This window comes from Macrotis lagotis, chromosome 3, assembly GCF_037893015.1.
Source record: "Macrotis lagotis isolate mMagLag1 chromosome 3, bilby.v1.9.chrom.fasta, whole genome shotgun sequence".
NCBI lineage: Eukaryota > Metazoa > Chordata > Mammalia > Peramelemorphia > Peramelidae > Macrotis > Macrotis lagotis.
Window position 1 is genome coordinate 9,542,854 of NC_133660.1, and position 18,531 is coordinate 9,561,384.

At 38.2% G+C, this 18,531-nt stretch overlaps 2 protein-coding genes across 2 annotated transcripts in view; one reads left to right on the forward strand and one right to left on the reverse strand.

The window, feature by feature from the left end:
* The window catches only part of DAPP1 (dual adaptor of phosphotyrosine and 3-phosphoinositides 1), a 58,801-nt gene extending 55,905 nt beyond the window's left edge, over positions 1 to 2,896 (forward strand). The window contains exon 9 of the mRNA XM_074228100.1: positions 631 to 2,896. Coding sequence (XP_074084201.1) covers positions 631 to 717 — 87 coding nt within the window. The 3' untranslated portion in view covers positions 718 to 2,896. The remainder of the gene's footprint in view (positions 1 to 630) is intronic.
* Positions 2,897 to 4,855: 1,959 nt separating this feature from the next.
* On the reverse strand, positions 4,856 to 18,259 carry LAMTOR3 (late endosomal/lysosomal adaptor, MAPK and MTOR activator 3). The gene is made up of 7 exons (XM_074228101.1): positions 18,173 to 18,259; positions 18,049 to 18,092; positions 16,961 to 16,995; positions 10,021 to 10,079; positions 8,573 to 8,706; positions 7,715 to 7,778; positions 4,856 to 5,448 (listed from the first exon to the last, which is right to left on the reverse strand). The coding sequence occupies exons 2-7, from the start codon at positions 18,055 to 18,057 to the stop codon at positions 5,375 to 5,377; spliced, it is 375 nt and encodes a 124-aa protein (XP_074084202.1). The 5' UTR covers positions 18,058 to 18,092; positions 18,173 to 18,259; the 3' UTR covers positions 4,856 to 5,374.
* Between the last annotated feature and the right edge of the window lie 272 nt (positions 18,260 to 18,531).

The following is an 18,531-nucleotide window of genomic DNA, read 5'->3' on the forward strand; positions in this document are numbered from 1 at the left end:
CGTAGGGAACAGAGAACTGCATGTGTGATTTAATTCATTTCAGCAAACTCTGGGGTAATGATACTCCCTTTTCTAATGAAGGTAGGTTTGTGGAATAACTGTTAATTTATTCACAATTTTGAGGGAAGGCTCAATTGTTGCTGAGCTGCCGTCTCTTGAAACCATAACAGTCTAATTTATAGAGGGGGTCAATATCAGTTTGCAGGTGAAGAGGGGGGATTAGGGAATCCAATGATGGAAGTTTGGCACATTTCTCCACATAAGGACATATATTTCTAATGCTAAAGATACTTGCAGGGGTGGTCTGAAAAATGACAAATTGTCCACAGTTAGCAACCAATTGTATTGATTGAGGAAAAAAGTTTAGTTCATATACTTTGCAGCTGTTTCCCTGAAGGTAAAGTGATTTATAATAGAAAATTCTGCAAGTCTATGTGCTTTTTTTTACATTTTGTTGTTTTTGCATGTTTTTAGTTTATAGTTATATTGCCTTTAGTATTTATAATCTATCATTTGAAAAACCTCCAAACTATGCTATCTATCTATCTCGATATTATAACCAGAGTTATGCAAGGAAAAACAAATTTGATAAATATGCAGATGATTATTGTTTCTGCTTCTGTTTTTCAGTCACAAATAAGGAAGCAGCTGGGGCAAGATGGAGGCACCATGAGGTCTCAATCTTTCTTTTTTAAGCAGTCTCTTTCTGGCAACTGATGTCCATTCTTTCCTGGAGGCAGGCTATTCCACAACCAGTGTTGTAAATGCTGGTGGACTTACAAGGAAAAACAACTCCAAGGACAAAGAACAGATGAGAATGACACATGGGCTAAGGAACGGAAATGGCTGCCCTGTCCAGATACTGCTATCTCCCGGAGCTGGCACATTCAAATCATCCTTTTCGTGGAAACACACATTTGATAATAACAAAAATAGCTCACTTTCATATGGCGCTTGAAGATTTGCAAAGTGCTCAACACATTCTCTATTTCATCCTTGCAACACTCCTGTGAAGTAGGTGCTTTGAATCCCATTTTTAGAGAACATGGAGGCCCAGAGAAGTTATATGAGTTGCTGAGATGCACACACAATCCATTGTCCAAGGCAGAATTTGAACTTAAGGCTTCTGGACTATGCCCTATCTGCTACAAAACTTTGGATTCCTGTGATTTCATTGGGTTCCCTTTCTTTCTAGTTGTAATTGCCAAGCCTGGAAGAATTACAATCAACAGGTTTTGCAAGCAGTTCATGTACTATGAGAAGATGATACTTTGAGGAACAGAGCTCTTTTCTTTTCAATGATGTGGTTATTCAGTAGTGTCCAATGCTTTGTGACCCCATTTGGGAGTTTCTTCATAACGATAATGGATCAATTTGCCATTCCCTTTCCGTACAATAAACATTTATTGAGTACCTATTGTATTCTGAGAACTGTAATGAGAATAAGAAACTCATAGATTATCAAAATATTATCAAATATTTTGATTAAAAAACAAAACAGGGGCAGCTAGGTGGCACAGTGGATAAAGCACTGGCCCTGGAGTCAGGAATACCAGGGTTCAAATCTGGTCTCAGACACTTAATAATTACCTAGTTGTGTGGCCTTGGGCAAGCCACTTAACCCCATTTGCCTTGCAAAAACCTTAAAAAAAATGTTCAAAATTAAAACTTGAAAGAGAATTGTTCTTTTGTTAAGTATTTTAAAATACTTTTCTATGGGATGTTGTCTATATGGAGGGAAAGTATAGTGTCAGAAATCAACCCATTTTTAAGTAGCATGTTGCTGGAATCTGACTAAGTCAAAAATGAGTCCCATTGTAATAATGAATAAATCCAGATACTACTTGACTGAAGATAACAGAAATCTAAAGGATATCTTAGTATAAAGTTCCCTTCCTCATTGTGGCATGGTGGAAAAGTGCATTGGTTCAGGAATTACAGGACCTACATTCATTCAAATCCTGCTTATTGTCTATATAAGTCATTTATCTCTCTGGGCCTCAGTTTCCTCTTCTGTAAAGTGAAGTTTGGTCAGATGAGGTCCCTTTGAGCTCTAATGATCCTATAACCTCAGTTTTCATATTAACCCAAAGATGTTAGAATAGGATTCCTAAGTACTTAGAACCTTGTAGTTCAGGAACTTGTCTTCAAAGCAGTTGTATACAGAGCTTAAATTAGACTTGGTGTACCACTGAAGTTGCATGTAGTATCAAGAGATTTACAATAAAGACAGAATGTTTTAGAGCTGAGGAAAAGTAGGATGATCCGGATTAGAGAAAGGAAATGTTAGATTTATAGTCCTGGGCATTGTAAAGTGGGGGCCATCTAATCTTCCTCTGTTGGCCTTGATTTTGAAGAACCCTTCCAGTTTCAAATTTTTATATTCTATGATTCTAAAAGCACTATTGACACAAAGATTGATCCTAGCCTTCTGAATTCATTTTGAAACCTTCCTCTAAGTAGCAATCTCAAGGAGAACTTTGGAATTTAAAGAGTTCAGGGGACTCTTGCTCAGCCTGTACCCTGAAACTACACTGTGGGTGAAGCCAGGTTATATTTATATTTACTATTAACTCCCTGAGAGATGAATTCATGTGAAACCTGCTTGGACTGCACATTAAAAGAAAATTCCAATGTGTTTTTTGGGAGGATTATAATGGATGCTATGAAACAAATCATCAAGCTGTACTCAACTGAGTATAAGAAATATAGTAAAAAATACAAGAAACTGAGGAAACATGGATGTATACTCAGAGAAGTTGGTTTTTTAAAAAACATCTGGTTTTTATGTGGGTCATAATGTTTTAGATAAACTGTCAGGTATTTTTATAGCATGTTATGTATTTATTTATATACTTTTGCTCGGCTTATTAAAAATAGCATTATTTTCCAACATATGCGGTTTCACTTTGTTTTTAATATTTAGTCATTAAAAATACAACTGATAAACAATTTATATCCTATGGATCTGTAAAGTTACAAATTACTTTTCTAACAAAAATTTTGTGAGGTAGAAAGTCCAAGTGCTACTCCAAGTGCATTTTACAGATGAGAAAACTCATGTCTCCTAGGGGGAAGTGACCTCACTTACATTCTAGGATTTGAACCCAAGGCTCTTAACTTCAAATCCAGAGTACTTCCTACAACATCAAAAATCAATGTAAACAGAACCAAAATGAGAGTATAAATTCATATAATTTTTTTCTTTTGCTTTTCATGGCATTTCTTATACCACAGTTTAATTAAGATACCTTAAATTGTTTTTTTTTAAATCTAGAAATTTACATGGATAGCAACTCCCAGATATTAATATGCATAAACACTCAAAACTATGCCATGTAATAATAACAATAATTACTGTTTATTTAGTGCTTCAAAATTTGCAAAGCACTTTTATATACCATTATGTGACTTGATTGTCACAACCTGGGAACTACTATTAGTATTTTCCAAGTGCAATTTCCTGGAAAACTAAGTCCTAGAGAACTTATGTGATTATCCCAGGACCATAATAAACTTAAAGTATCCATCCAGAGTCAGGATTTTAACCCAGGTCTTCTTGATTTTAATTCTGGTAGTTCCACTACACCACACAGCCCCTCCAAAATAACTTATGTAAGCCTGTTTTCAGATCTCAAAAATCTTAAGAGCAATTTTAAGCTTAATCAAGTTTAAACTATCTTGACTATATGCACATACAAATTACATATTTATACATATACACACAAATATATAATTACATGCATCCTATTTAAAAATATGAAAGGGAATAGTTTCCCACTATGTAGAATCAAAGATAGTAAAGATAAAACATCACATATTCTTTTCTACAAGTATCCAAAAGATAAAACTCCATCGTGACACAAGATGCACTTAGATTCAAGAAGTTTATAAAGGCTGGCTCCAACTTCCTTCTTATAGCATGAAGTGATTCCCACTCCTTAAAGTGAGGACAGAGAAGCCTCACATACTCTCTCCCCATGGCAGGCTCCATGTTGACATCCTTCCCCTTCTCCACCTTGAGCTATGTAAAAGCTTCCCTGACCTCAGAATGCACTATCTGATCCTTTGCATTGCACATCACACATGGGCAGTGCTGTGGGCAGAGAGTCAGCCACAAGTCAATAGAAGGGTTGGTGCTGTCTTTCAGATCCTCATCTCTACCTCTGAAGGTAGAATGAGTTTTGAACTGCTTCTCTCAGTCCAAGTGCCTTTTGAATCCTCAGCCTACCTGTTTTTTGACAACACTCATCTATCCTGGCTCTCTTCCTAAATCTGAATGAATCCTCTCAAGTCTCCTTATCTTGGTCTGATGCTCTATGTCTGGGCCAACCATCTGTAACCTCCTAGAGTCTCATAGATCCAGCTATCAGGTACCCCCTTTTTCTCAAGTCACCTGACAACCATCCTATTTAGAATTCTCATCACCTCTTATCTCAATCAGCTGCACTCATGGCTCAGGGACTGAGCCATGAGGAGAAACTCCTTACCATCTTTTTAACCTCAGAGGTGGACCCTTTTCACCTTCTCTCCCTTCCCCATTCCCCCCCATACTATATAACTAAGTAGTCAAGCTATACTTGTACAAAATACTATTTTATTTAGACCCTTATTTAGGAAAAGGAAAAAAGAACTGTTGTATTATGGTATTCATATAAATGTCACAAACCAAAGCTTTGATATTGATCTTCACACTTAAATTGTACAAAGAAAAAAAACATCAAAATACTTGGTTATTATAGCTGAATATAAAAGTAAATCCAAAGCAAGAGATTTCCTTTTAGACATACAACCAAAGAAAAACCAATTAGTAACACTTTCTTAAATTCCTACCTCACAATGATATACACAGAGCTAGTTAGTGATTGTACCGATTTATTACTGCTGTTAGGACTCTCTTCCTCTCACTCAGGGCAAACATACAACAATACAGCACACAAAAAAATAAGTTCTCTATTATTCACAACAAAGCAATAGCATATACAGAGCAGGGCCTGCCTACTGCAAGCCAGCATGGACTGTACATAACAGGGGAGCCTTAGGGGGCTCGTGGATCACGAGTTACATTGCGATTCTGATGCACTGGATAAGAATCTCATCCCTCACTGATGGCTGAGTTAAACTCCATGGGAGCTGTGATAGATATGACCCATTTTAGTGGTCTCCCCAGAAATCATACTAGAGAAGAATTGAGCCTAAAACCCAACACAACAGTCCACTGATTTAGAAATAATAAATACAAACTTCTTCAATCTAAGGTGGGGAAGTTGTCTTTTCTGTGTGTGTGAAGTCACATTACTTGAAGAAGTCAAGGTTGCCGGACTGGACTCACTGGGACCACAACATGGCCATGGTTAGTTAGGCCTTAGTCAGGTTAAGAACCTTCCACGACCTGTCTCAATTCTTCAAACAAGGGGGCAAGTTCCTTTTCTAGGCTGACAATCAGTCCTGCATCAAAGAAAAAAAAAAATTTCAGAAAGGTGCAATGCAGTTTAGATGAAAACAAAACAAAATTTGAGTTGCTTTGGAATATCTTCCAAAACATAACCTTAAATGTTTTAGACTTTTCATTGCTGAGAGGTACAAATATTTCTCTGAATTAGGACCAGCATGAAATACAATAATCCTATCCATGATAAAATCTATTTATTTTATACTGTTACAATTGAAAGATTAACAGTAGCATTTTTCAGATAAAAAGCATCAGAATTTAAGGAACCTTTCATTTTATGGGTCTACTCTCCAATGTATCACTTTAGCCATCGTACCCAGATAACCTGGTTTCTCTAAACTTAGGTCAATGAGGCGCCCCTCTTATAAACTGCTATGAAACGGTAAAAGACTAAAGGAGAGACCAGTTGATAGATTGTGTCAGGCTAAATTCAGTGACGCTTATTCTGGAAAGATTGGTTATCAGTTCAATGTTTATTTAGGGAAGAGAAAAGGAAGACTTTGATTCTAGTAATGCATGAAAATTGCCTGTAGAAGGATTAAAATTCAGTCAGTAAAGAGAATACCTAACACAAATGAAATCGAGAAACTTTTAAAGTAGTATAGTCTCTTAACTACAACTTTTTCATTAATTAGTCTCTTTATTAATATCTGCTTAAATGTATTTATATATATTTATGTTTGCAGAAACAGGCTTAATTTTTTTAAATTATCTGAAAAAAATGTTGGTATACTTTTGTCATTCTAAATTGATGAGGTAACATTATGTTCTCCAAATATCCTGGCCAAGATTATTTTTCTATTGTGCTTCATATAGCATTTATGGATATATAAGGATATTAACTTTTCCTATGAAAAACTAAGCCTAAGATTAAAAACAGCACCACCAATGTTTTGCATGAGTTCAGAATCTGAAAGTTGCCAGCTAGTTTTCTTATAGTAAGTCTCTAAAGTATCTCCTGACTTCCCTAGGCTGACTATATCTTCCTGGTTTCCCTAAAATTCTCTTCTGGATCCTTTTACCATTTGTCACATCACAAGCACTCTTGAAGTGGTAAGTCAAGGAAGTATGAGCTCAGAGACTGGCCAAGGACTCCTTCAACCAGCTTTAATCAAGTTGGATCAGTAACAGAAGGACTTGAAAGACCTGGAACTTGGGGCGGCTAGGTGGCACAGTGGATAAAGCACCGGCCCTGGAGTCAGGAGTACCTGGGTTCAAATCCGGTCTCAGACACCTAATAATTACCTAGTTGTGTGGCCTTGGGCAAGCCACTTAACCCCATTTGCCTTGCAAAAACCTAAAAAAAAAAAAAAAGACCTGGAACTGTCATCAAGGTAAATGTGCTACATACAGTCAGAGCCAAGTTTAAGTTCTGCCTCACATCCCGCAGTTGTGTGACCACAGATTAGTCACATAACCTACCAGCCTCAGTTTCCTCATCTGAAAATGATGCCTCTAACAAGATAGCATCTCTTGACACAATATAAATGTTAATGATGATGATGATTTCAGGTACCTGGGTGGTATAGTGGACAGAGCACTATTATTAAGTCAAGATGGCCCAAGTTCAAAGACTGTCCTAAATATCTACTAGTTGTGTGAACCCACACAAGTCACAGAACCTATCTAAGCCTCAGTTTCCTCATCTGTGAAATGTAGACTCACTGAGTTATTGTGGGAATCCAAGGATTAAGTGTTTTGCAAACTCCAAAGCACTATGCAAATGTTGACTTATGATTTCTATAATTATTAAATCACAATTCAACTTAACAGATGGATGGTTTCAAGAATTGAGGCTGAAAAATTCATCACCCTGTGGCCATCTTGGTAATCAGGAAGCTTCTTCAAACTTCGCTAGGTTAGACTTTGGAAAAGTGTACCCATAACAAGCTATAATTGGAAATAAGTTGTAAAAATTAACTTTTAGAATATACTGAATAACTGATAATTAACCAAAAAAAAGTGGATAAAGCACTGGTGTGGAAGTTGAAAGATCTAACGTGTTATAAGATTATACCTCGGCTTCCAAAGATATGACCTGTAGACATGGGGAAAAAAAAAACAAACACAAAAAACTCATTTCTTTTTTAAGAAGAATATCAAAGTGCCCTGCACAAAATTTATTTTGTTTTAGAAGGGGCAAATAAAACATAAAGACAAGAACACCCAATACATAAGACTATTTGAAATGCTGGGTAGAAATGAACATCAAGTACAATATCTCAATAATTTAAATCTCTATTTAAAATAATGAAAACATACCAGTATTGGCATTGCTGCTTGCTATGAAACTCACCACCAATGGCAACCGATTGAACTGGACTACCTTTAAAAAACAAAAGGTAGGGGATAAAATACATATTGCTTTTTAGAGAAATAGATGTAGTATCTTATGTTCCCAATGTGAAAATGAAATGTCTTGATCCATATTCTACTTATCATTTAATTTTAAAATGAGCAACAAGTCTAATATGATATGATTCTATGAATAACTAAATAATATTAATTTCTTTCCCTAATAACAAAAGTTAAAGAACCTGGAATGGGTTACTTGCTTCTTTGTCACCACTTACCTGTGAGAATTTTGAATATTTACTCACTTTTGTGTAAATAACTCCTTATTCAATGTACTATGAGATGGAGTTAGACAAACTGATGGAAGTTGAGCTTTATGTCTTAAAAATGTATATTCCTGTTAGACTTAAAAACCAAAAATCTAATGAACTGATATTGAATTACTTTTATAACTGAAAGAAATAGTACATTTGATGTTTTGAGAGGACTTAGTTGCCAATTCAAATTTACATACTGATTTTAGGTTTTTCAAGACAAATTCTTTAGCTATAAACAATAAAAATATCAATGAAAAGATTATTTCAGTGACACACAGTTGTCTAGCTAATGGCACCATCTGCTGGAAATAGTGACCTGAACTGACCCAACATTTTTCACTATCAAATCTTTTAAGTGGTTTTCCTTACCACTTGATTTTTCACTGTAAAATGGTTTAAATGGAATTGATTTAAAGATTTTGTTGATAAAGGATTATTACTCACTGTGCTGATCCCAATTAAATGTTTCAATAGTTTAGGTTCCATAGTTCAACAGTTATGTACTTACTTGGTATGTGTTATAATAGCAAATGATGCTTTTATTTTTTGAAAGTCCAAGTTTGCTGCCCTGGTCTGTTGCAAGTGCAAAAGTTGACAGGAAACCAGGTCTCAAAGCATGCTCTGGAGCATTATCATTAGCCACTGGGGAAAAAAGATAGCATATTTTTAATATAGGCTATGAAGAGCCTAGAGAAGAAATCAGGTTAAATGCAAATGGAGCAATACAAACAACACCTTGGACTCAGAAGTCTACAAACATTCCCTCTTATGTTTCGTCTTAAGTGCAAAGAGGAAACTACACATATATATTTAAAAGAATTTCCGTAGCTTTATCAGGTAGGGAAGAGAAAAGAAGCCTTAACCACATACTCAAATCTCTAAATAACTGAGGAAAAACATTTGAGTATCTCATGCTCAAATATAGTAAGATTTAAATAAATTAAAATGCTCAAGGAATGTTATAGTTAAAATAAAGTAAAAAAGGATTAGTTCCACTTGTGTAAAAACACTTTCATATGTAATATAATGAAAACAAATTAAGTTGACTCTGATAACTAAGGATTGTGCAGTGAGACTCTGGATCATCATTCTTAAAATCAATTTTCATCACAAAATATTATAAGGTGCAAACAGCATAAGTAACTAGGCAATTGGGCTGAATAAATACTGACCCCAGAAGTTTCTTTTAATATAAATATCAGCTATAAGTTTGTTTTCTGGTGATTTCTCTTTTCTCCTGAAAGTGGAATGCAAAAATAAAATTTTGGTTAAGAACTGTTGTTGGGGGTTGGCTAGGTGGCACAGTGGATAGAGCGCTGGCCCTGGAGTCAGGAGGACCTGAGTTTAAATCCGGTCTCAGACACTTAATAATTTCATAGCTGTGTGGCCTTGGGCAAGCTACTTAACCCCATTGCCTTGCAAAAAAACCTAAAAAAAAAAAAAGGAATTCTTGTTGCTTGGGTTCTGGTTAACTCAATTCTAAGTATAAAAATTTTGCAGAATGAAGGCAGAGAGGGGAAAAAATGAATTTTAGAAGTTAAGTTTTTCTTCAGGGCATTTAATGGGAGTATAAAGGTCTATTACATTAAAGAAACTGTTAAACAAAGACATTTTGCCTTTAAAGGCTTTCTTTTTATCAATTTATTAATAGTTTTAAGTATTGAATTGTAAACTTGACTCTTATAACTTAGATTTACCAACAGCATATCACATATCCTGACCTTTCAAAGATCTATTTTCAAATAGGTTACATGAAATATCTGACAATGACAAACTACAGGCCCCAACAAACAGTTTTAAAAACAAATGTCTTCTCAAAGTCCACGAACAAGCTTCTTCCCTTTGCTGGGAAAAAAAAAATGTTTCCTCATTTTGCTTTCATCATGCATATTGGGTAAAACTTCTTAGCTTTTCAGTGCAAGCAGAAAAGACAATTTTCACTTAAATATTTGTTACCTTTGATAACCGGCACTCCATCTCGGTCTGAAACTACAATGGCGTGAAGACCTTCAACACTAGAGAGAAAATAAGTTTAGTTAGAATACATTATACTAAATGTTCTCAAAATATGAGCCTGAAGTAGGAACACACACACACACTCTCTCTCTCTCTCTCTGTCTCTCTCTGTCTCTCTCTGAGCTTTTAGATCAGACATATGATCTCATGGATTCAGATACTGCATTCAATCACTTAAGACGCTGGCCCAACCTTGCCTTTCTACCTCCTGTCCAGGGCCTTCCACAAGGTCACATTAGCTAGGGATGGCTTTCCCTACTTCCTCCTGTTATACAGCCCAAGGGCTCTCTATCCACCAGCCCATCTTCATTTTTAAGCATGCAGTTCTCTGATGACAGCCTTCCCTTTCATTCTTTCTCACACTTCCCTATTATATGGTGCTGCCTTTCCACACCCACTCGATAGGTCTCTAGTCCTTGACTGCCTGAAAATCATTTCTAATAATTCAGAAATTGCAGCATTCCACAATGGAGAGCCATACAACACCAGCATATTCTATACCCACACAATACCCAACAAAACTCTGGGTACTTTAATCTAATAATTATGGCAACTACAACAAAACTCTTAAAATCAGCCAAATCTAAGTGTTGGCTATGAGCTACTATTGAAATTTATGAGTGGAATTTAGGTTGATTAGTGAAGTCCTAAAACTCTGAACATCATTAAAGTGTTCAGACTGCTCTATGTTCCAATGACAGGAAGCATGTGTAGAGAACATTGCTGTACACCATGTTGACATGGAATGCTCAAGTAGCTAACTATAACTATCTTAACAAAATTAATGATGTAAAGGCAGAGATGGTCAACACATGTACTAAGTTATGGAGCCATTCCTCTTCTTGTGGCCCCATGCTTAAGAGAGTAAGCAGCTACCAGACAATGGCTTTCCTAACCCCCTCATTCTGTTGTACAATTCTTCTCCCCGGATTAACTAAGCCAACTATAGACCATAACAAAACCAAAAAACATTATGCAGAATGGTAGGTCTTCAAGCCTCTTCCTCGACCTCCTTCTCTAAGTACACTGTATCTCCATGTCTCCAATCCACCAAAGAAAGACAGAATCAACGATGTCATCTAGGAGATGCTTTAGAGAGAATCTATTCCCACTCCCCCACTTTTCCCTAATTGCTGCTCCATGGGTCATTTTAAAAATAAATTATGCCTCTGTGATGTGAAAAGCAGCCTAGTCTTTATACCCATCAACAGTAAATCTTCTGCTGTAACTCCATGGCAATCTAGAGGCAGGTCCTGCCTCTGGTGCTCCAGGTGCCTCACTGCAGCTAGACATTCGAGAGCAGTGCCAATCTGACTGAGTGAATGAATGAAAAAGCATTTATTAAGAGCTCTCTGGATGACGACCACTGTGCTACGGGTCTGCTCTCAAGTTGCAGATGCTGCATCTCAGGAGATAACATGGGAGTTCATCTGTGGGAGGGATGGAAAGGTCTGGAAATACCGATGATGATGCAGCAGAAAGCAGGATCTGGGGACTTGCAGGCCCACTGGGAGGTCAGCCGGGGAACAGGAAAGAGGGAAGGGAAGCAGGTACTTACTTCATTTCCTTCCTGCACAGCCAAAACAGGAATTTTTAGAGGGTAAGTTCCCCAAATTAACAAACTCACCCGTATAATACAAAGAAAAACCAAAGTCTCTGTGATATAACCCAGAAACCTGCCATAGTTTTAAAATGTTGAAAATGGCCCCAAGTTGAAGGCCAGTCTTCCTATTTGTGGAGGACGGATGCTAGTCAAACAGGAATCTTGGCACCTCTATGGCGGGGTTATCCAAACCACCAGTTATGTCTTATAGGAACATAAGGAATAACAGACAACACAGACCTACAATCTGAGGATACATAAGAGAATTTCTGAAAAACTATCAGGGAAGAAACAACATTTGAAAACTCATGTGACATCATGTTACAATGAAAAAGCTAACTAAAATTCAGTACTTAAATATAACCGTTTCAACTCCTAATTATATAAAATCAGTATACCAGAACCTGTTAGAATTCAGTATATTAAAAATTAGAATTTCCACTCCCATTCACATGTACTTATTAATTTAGGTTTCAATAGCCTGAATTTTAACTATTTTATTGATTGAAAATGAGAGTGGAAAGAAATTGTCTTTGAAATTGCCCTTTCTAAAGTAATCTAAGAGATCCTCACCTTTCAGGAAAAATTACTATATTTTATTAGAAATTTCTTCCGAATTTGAATTGGGAAAGAAGAAACAAAACTCTCACTCTTTGAAGATGACATGATGGTATACCTAGAGAATCCCAAGAAATCATCCAAAAAAACTACCAGAAACAATTAGCAATTTTAGCAAAGTGTCAGGATATGAAATGAACCCTCATAAATCCTCAACTTTTCTATATGTGATTAGCAAGATACAGCAGGAAGAGGTAGAAAGAGAGATCCCATTCAAAGTAACCTTAGACAATATAAAATACCTGGGAGTCTATTTGCCAAGGCAGAAACTTTTTGAAAACAATTATAAAACACTTCTCACACAAATTAAACCAGACTTAAATAACTGGGCAAACATTAACTGCTCATGGATAGGTAGAGCTAATATAATAAAAGTGACAATTTTACCAAAACTAAACTACCTGTTTAAGTGCCACACCAATCAAAATTCCGAAAAATTACTTTAATGAGTTAGAGACTAGGTACAATAGCAGGTAACGATTACAGTAATCTGCTGTTTGATAAACCCAAAGAGTCCAGCTATTGGGATAAAAACTATCTCTTTGATAAAAAACTGCTGCAAAAATCGAAAGTTAGTATGGAAGAAACTTAGATTGGACCAACACCTCACACCCTATACCAAGATAAGATCCAAATGGATACAGGATTTAGACATAAAAAACAGTACTATAAGCAAATTAGAAGATCAAGGACTAGTTTATCTGTCAGATTTATGGAAGCAGTTCATGATTAAGCAAGAGACGGAGAACATCACTCAAAACAAACTAGATGATTTTGATTACATTAAATTAAAAGGCTTTTGCATAGACAAAACCAAGATCAAAAGAAATGTAGTCAACTGGGAAACAATCTTTACAACTAATGTTTCTGACAAAGGACTCATTTCTAAAATATACAGAGAACTGAGTCAAATTTAAAAAAAAAGCCATTCCCCAAATGACAAATGGTCAAAGGATATGCAAAGGCAATTTATAGATGAGATCAAAGTAATCCATAGTCATATGAAAAATAGCTCTAAATCATTACTTATTAGAGAAATGGAAATTAAAGCTTCTCTGAGGTACCACCTCACACTTCTCAGACTGGCCAATATGACCAGAAAGGATAATGATCGTTGTTGGAAGGGTTGTGGGAAATCTGGGACATTATTACATTGTTGGTGGAGCTGTGAACTCATCCAACCTTTCTGGAGAGAAATTTGGAACTATGCCCAAAGGGCAACAAAAAATGTGCATATTCTTTGATCCAGTAATACCACTACTGGGTCTATACCCTGAAGAGATGAGGAAAAAGGGTAAAAACATCACTTGTACAAAAATAGTTATAGCAGCCCTGTTTGTGGTGGCAAAGAATTGGAAATTGAGTAAACGTCCTTCAATTGGGGAATGGCTTAGCAAATTGTGGAATAAATATGTCACGGAACACTATTGTTCTATCAGAAACCAGGAGGGATGGGCATTCAGGGAAGCCGGATATCTTATTGTCTGATCTTGCTATCTCTTATACTTTATGTTTCTTCCTTAAGGACATGATTTCTCTCTCATCACATTCAATTTGGATCAATGCATACCATGGAAACAATGTAAAGACTGGCAAATTGCCTTCTGTGGGGGGGGGGGGGGGAGTAAGATTAGGGGGAAAATTGGAAAACTTAGAGAATGGAGACAAAACCTTCTTAGAATATTTTAAGTAGAGTCTGAAGGAAATCAGTTGATAAAAATAATGGGCCCTGTGTTGACATTCAAGATAAATAAACCCTATAAGGGACTGTCACTGGAAAAAGAAACAGACTTCGCTAATAATACCTGAAATTATTTGTAATAAAGAGAGAGTACAACATTTTTAGAAAGAAGAGAGAAGTTAAAATTTCACAAAATGATACATTCCAGTTGGATGGGCTTTATGCAAATACTTAAAATGTTCTAAGAAGTCTAAGTTGATGATCAATTGTTTAAGAGAATTTTAAACTACAGAAAACACCAATTATTTCTATTTTGAGATTGTACAATTCAAAATTCATCATATGATCATGTTCTCAGTTGAACTTTCAAGTGAGCCTGTTGCCACCACTCTGTTTCATTGCATTAAACTACTGTCTAAATTCAACTAGTCACAAAGAAAATAAGGAGAAAAATCACAGAGGTTAAACAGCACATGCCCATCACCACACACATCATGCCTATAGAGTAAAAGGGGAGGGACAAACATTTAGTTATTCCACTGATATTCTATGTGCCTAGTACTTTGCAAACATCTCCTTGGGGAAGATAAAAGTATATATGAGATTGCAGAATGGCACTGGGGGGGGGGGGGGGGGGAGAGATCAGGTCTTTAGAAAGGTTTTAATTAATTTACAGATGTTTCAACAGAAAACCCTTAACTACAGTCCAGTAGTAACTTGGAAATTTATACCTTTTTATCCATCAACAGTTGGCCCTCTGCTGTAACTCCATGGCCTTTGAGGGCGGAGAAAAGAATTCAGTGAGTTAAAGACACAAGATGTTATCTAGGACTCCACCAGAGCACCTGCCATGGACTCCTATCAAAGCACAAAATGCCTTAACATGCATTCCATGAAAAACAGTTGGTATTTGTGATATTTCTATCTAAAAATATAAAATCTGGATCAAGACTGTTATGAGAGGAATGTTGCTAGCATTCAACTATATAAAAATCCTCATGTGTCTATTTCCCCACTCTGAACAAGATTGCTTCCACCTTCTTGCTTCAAAGTTTTCTTTAACCTCCCAGACCAAACAACCTCCATAAATGACTCTAATATATTTCAGGTCTAATGGCCAAATTAGTTTAAGAAACACTACTATTTTCTATTTGAGAAAGAAGCCTAGAGAAAGTTGCAATAGGCAGGTGGAACAAACATTTGGTCTTTGTGATGATGGTTCAGTACTTTCCTAGAAACATGGAAAAATATTTGTTTTAAATGCTGATAGTCCCATTCCTGTTGTTCAGTTGTTTCAGACTTGTCTGACTTTTTGTGATCCTATTTGGGGTTTGCCATTTCCTTCTCCAATTCATCTTACAGATGAGGAAATGAAATAAACAGGGTGAAGAGACTGTAATGTCCAAATCCAGATTTGAATTCAGGAAGATGAGTTTCCTGACCCAGGCCACTGCATCCCCCTAGCTATTCTTTGATATTCCCTTATGAAGAGGTTATCCATTCAAATAGAAGAAAGACTTCTCTAGATTTCTTTAAAAAAATTTTCAGTCCTAAAAAAGGACTAAGTTTCCATGTTTCCAAATCACTGGAAGTTGATTCTTTACAAAAACAACAACAAAGCTACATCAAATTAATAGTTGGATGACTAGAATCATAAAAGCCATATTTTATTTTGGCTTTGAAATAAAGCCAAAAAAAAAGGAGGGGATACTCCAGCCAAAAACTTAACCATAATGCAATAATAATAATAATGTATTCATATAACATTGTAAAGTTTGTAAAATACCTAATATCACCAACTCTGAGAGGCAGGTACTTTCAATATCTCATAAATGAGGTAACTGAGACCAACAAAGGTTATATATCACTTGCCAAAGGTCCCACACTACTAACTTAAGTTTAATGCTCTATCCACTGTGCCATTATCTAGTTGCCCTTAGTCTTTGAGACTAATATGAAATCTACAAGTCCTTGTCCATTAGAGCCTCTGAAGAATCAGTATTTAGAGGTATCCAAAGGACAATGGAGAAGGATGAGGTGGGCTGAGTAGACTGTCATCTAGCACAAACCAAGAACTGTGAGAATAAAACACACTGGAAAAAAGGATAGGTAAGATGGAGTGAGAGTAAGGATGGTCCATTTACAGCTTAAGTATTCTTCTATGCAATGGCAAAGGATACAGAGAAAATGGTGGTGTCAAACTACAACAAAAACAAGGAGCACTAAGCCATATATATGCATCAAGATCCCTGTGAGCTCAGAGTGACTTAGAAACCCACATTCACATACATACATATACACCCCTCCCCTGCCAATAACAGTATAAGTGGTATCTCATGGCATTCTCTCGCTATCTCTCAGAAATCAGTAAATCTGAAAGATAGGACTCTCAGGAACTTTCTGAAGTCATTTTTCAGGAAAGAATGGTTTCAAGACCCACCTGTCACATGCACTAGCTGAATGACCCTGGAGAAATCACTTGACCTCTCAGGCAACTCTCTAAGGCTGTGAGTTTCAGAGAAGATTCCAAGCTACCTTGATAAGGGGAGCTTCCTCACAATAGGTCCAGTCTCATTTCCAATTTTTAAAAATATCTACATAGGTGAACTGTATTTGAATAGAAAGGACAATTCTCAAAAGTGAGAAATTCAAGTCCTTTTCATTAGTAGAACACCTCAAACAAACTGTCCCAGCAAAAGCAGAAAGGCTCAACTGATAAAATATCCACATAATCCCAAGGGAAATAAACTACATAGCATATGCTGTGATGTAAGTGGAAAACATGCACACCTGTGAGTAGAATCAGACTTTCCCTAACTTTTCTCTGTGTCAGCTTAATTGCCTTTCTAAGTACATTATAATTTTATCTTAGAATGAGTCTAAAAGGAAAACAAATGATGTGGCATTTTTATTTTAAGATGGCAACAAAGAGAGACTCTGATTGAGAATTTAAGATGACATCACTACGGGTCCTTTACCTTGGTAACTTTTTGTACAGGAATCTCTTCAAATCCTAAAAAAAGGAGATATAAAGTTTGCTTTAACAAAATATCACAAGAGAGAAATAAAGAACTTAGGAAATTCCTCAGATCTGGGTGAATAGCATCTTATAAAGCTTTCCTCACCAGATGCCCTCAAAAAAATCTCCTAAAGATAGTTTCCATTCAAACCCCATTTGTATACCTCCCACAGACCTAGACAATTCCCGAGCTTAGTTCGTTAGAGCTAAAGCACATCTTAGGTATGACTCCTATATGCCATTATTAAATCCCTCATAAACATAGAGTCCTGTGGGAGAGAGTCTATCTTCAAATTTACAATTGTGTCCCCATAGATTTAAGGACTAATAGCTACAACTAATAAAAAGTTTACATCCGGACCATTCATAGATTTGGGGCTAAAGGGACCTCTCAGGTCAAGTATCAAGAAAGCTTTCCTTACAACCAACCGATGGGTTGGAAATGATTACTGCCATGTATAAAAAAAGTTAAGCAATTTGCTGAGTCACAAAGTTAGTCAGAGTCAGGCCTAAGTTATATTCTGCCCAACCCTTCACGAGCCCTTTTGGGGCTGTGGTGAAAGAGATCCTGGGGTGCTGTGGCAAACCAGGCGACCCGCCCAGGGTCACGGGGCTCTACCCGCCTTGCCACCTGGCTGCCCTGGGCCTGGGTGCCTGTCTCCAGGCCAGCGCGCTTTCCCAGTGGTTGCAGGAGCTGCTCTAATGCGGGGACGGGGGCACCTCTTTTGAGCCCCGGGTCCTCTGGAGGTCGCGTGCGGCCACACACCCCTGGCTCCCCTCTAAAACACCGGAAGCCCCCCGGCGGGCCCCCCCCCACTCCCGGGGCCCGCCCGCGCGGGGCGCTCAGTACTAGGCGGCCCACGTTCCCGGGGCGCCGCGGCTTTTGGCGGGCCTGGTCCCCGGCAAGGCGGAGGGGGCGCTGGAGGGGCGGGGCTTCTGGGGGCGCACAAGCACCCCGGCCCCTCGGCGAGCGGGAGGTGACCGGGCGAGCCCGCTGCGGAAGGGGCAGGGGGTCCCGGAGGGGGGGGGGGCGGCTGTCTCACTCACATCCGCCATGACGAGACCCTTCCTCCAGCCGGTCGGTCCCGCACCTGCAAGAGAGACACGCGGTGAGGCCGGGGCCCCGGGGCCGCCCGCCGCCCCCCGCCCCGCGGCAGGCCCCGCGCCCTACCCGGCTCCGGCTGCCGAAGCCGCCGCTGTCCTCGGCCGCGACCGCTTCCTCTTTCACCCGCCGTCACATGACTGCCAACCCCTCCCGTCCTCTCCGGAAGCCCGGCCCCGAGCGCACTACTTCCGGGGTAAAGGGTAAGGACCCCGGAAGCGGCTTCTCCAGGGGAAAGAGGACCTCCCTTTCTCTCCTTTCACTCCTCACCCCGCCTCCTCCTCTCGCGGAGTCCCGCGCATGCGCCAGACCTGCCCCTTTCACACCTCAGGGCACCGGGGAGTGCTGCGCATGCGCCTGCTCGCTCTTGTCCTGTGTATGTGTGTGCGTGTGTGCGCGTGTGTGCGCGTGTGCGTGCGTGCGTGTGT

Excerpts from the sequence above, each read along its gene's own strand:
- LAMTOR3 (XM_074228101.1), bottom strand. Across the intron at positions 10,080-16,960 it reads CTGTACAAAAAGTTACCAAG|TGTTGAAGGTCTTCACGCCA; the intron begins GTAAAGGACCCG and ends TTTTCTCTCTAG. Across the intron at positions 8,707-10,020 it reads TGGAGTGCCGGTTATCAAAG|TGGCTAATGATAATGCTCCA; the intron begins GTAACAAATATT and ends TTTTTTCCCCAG.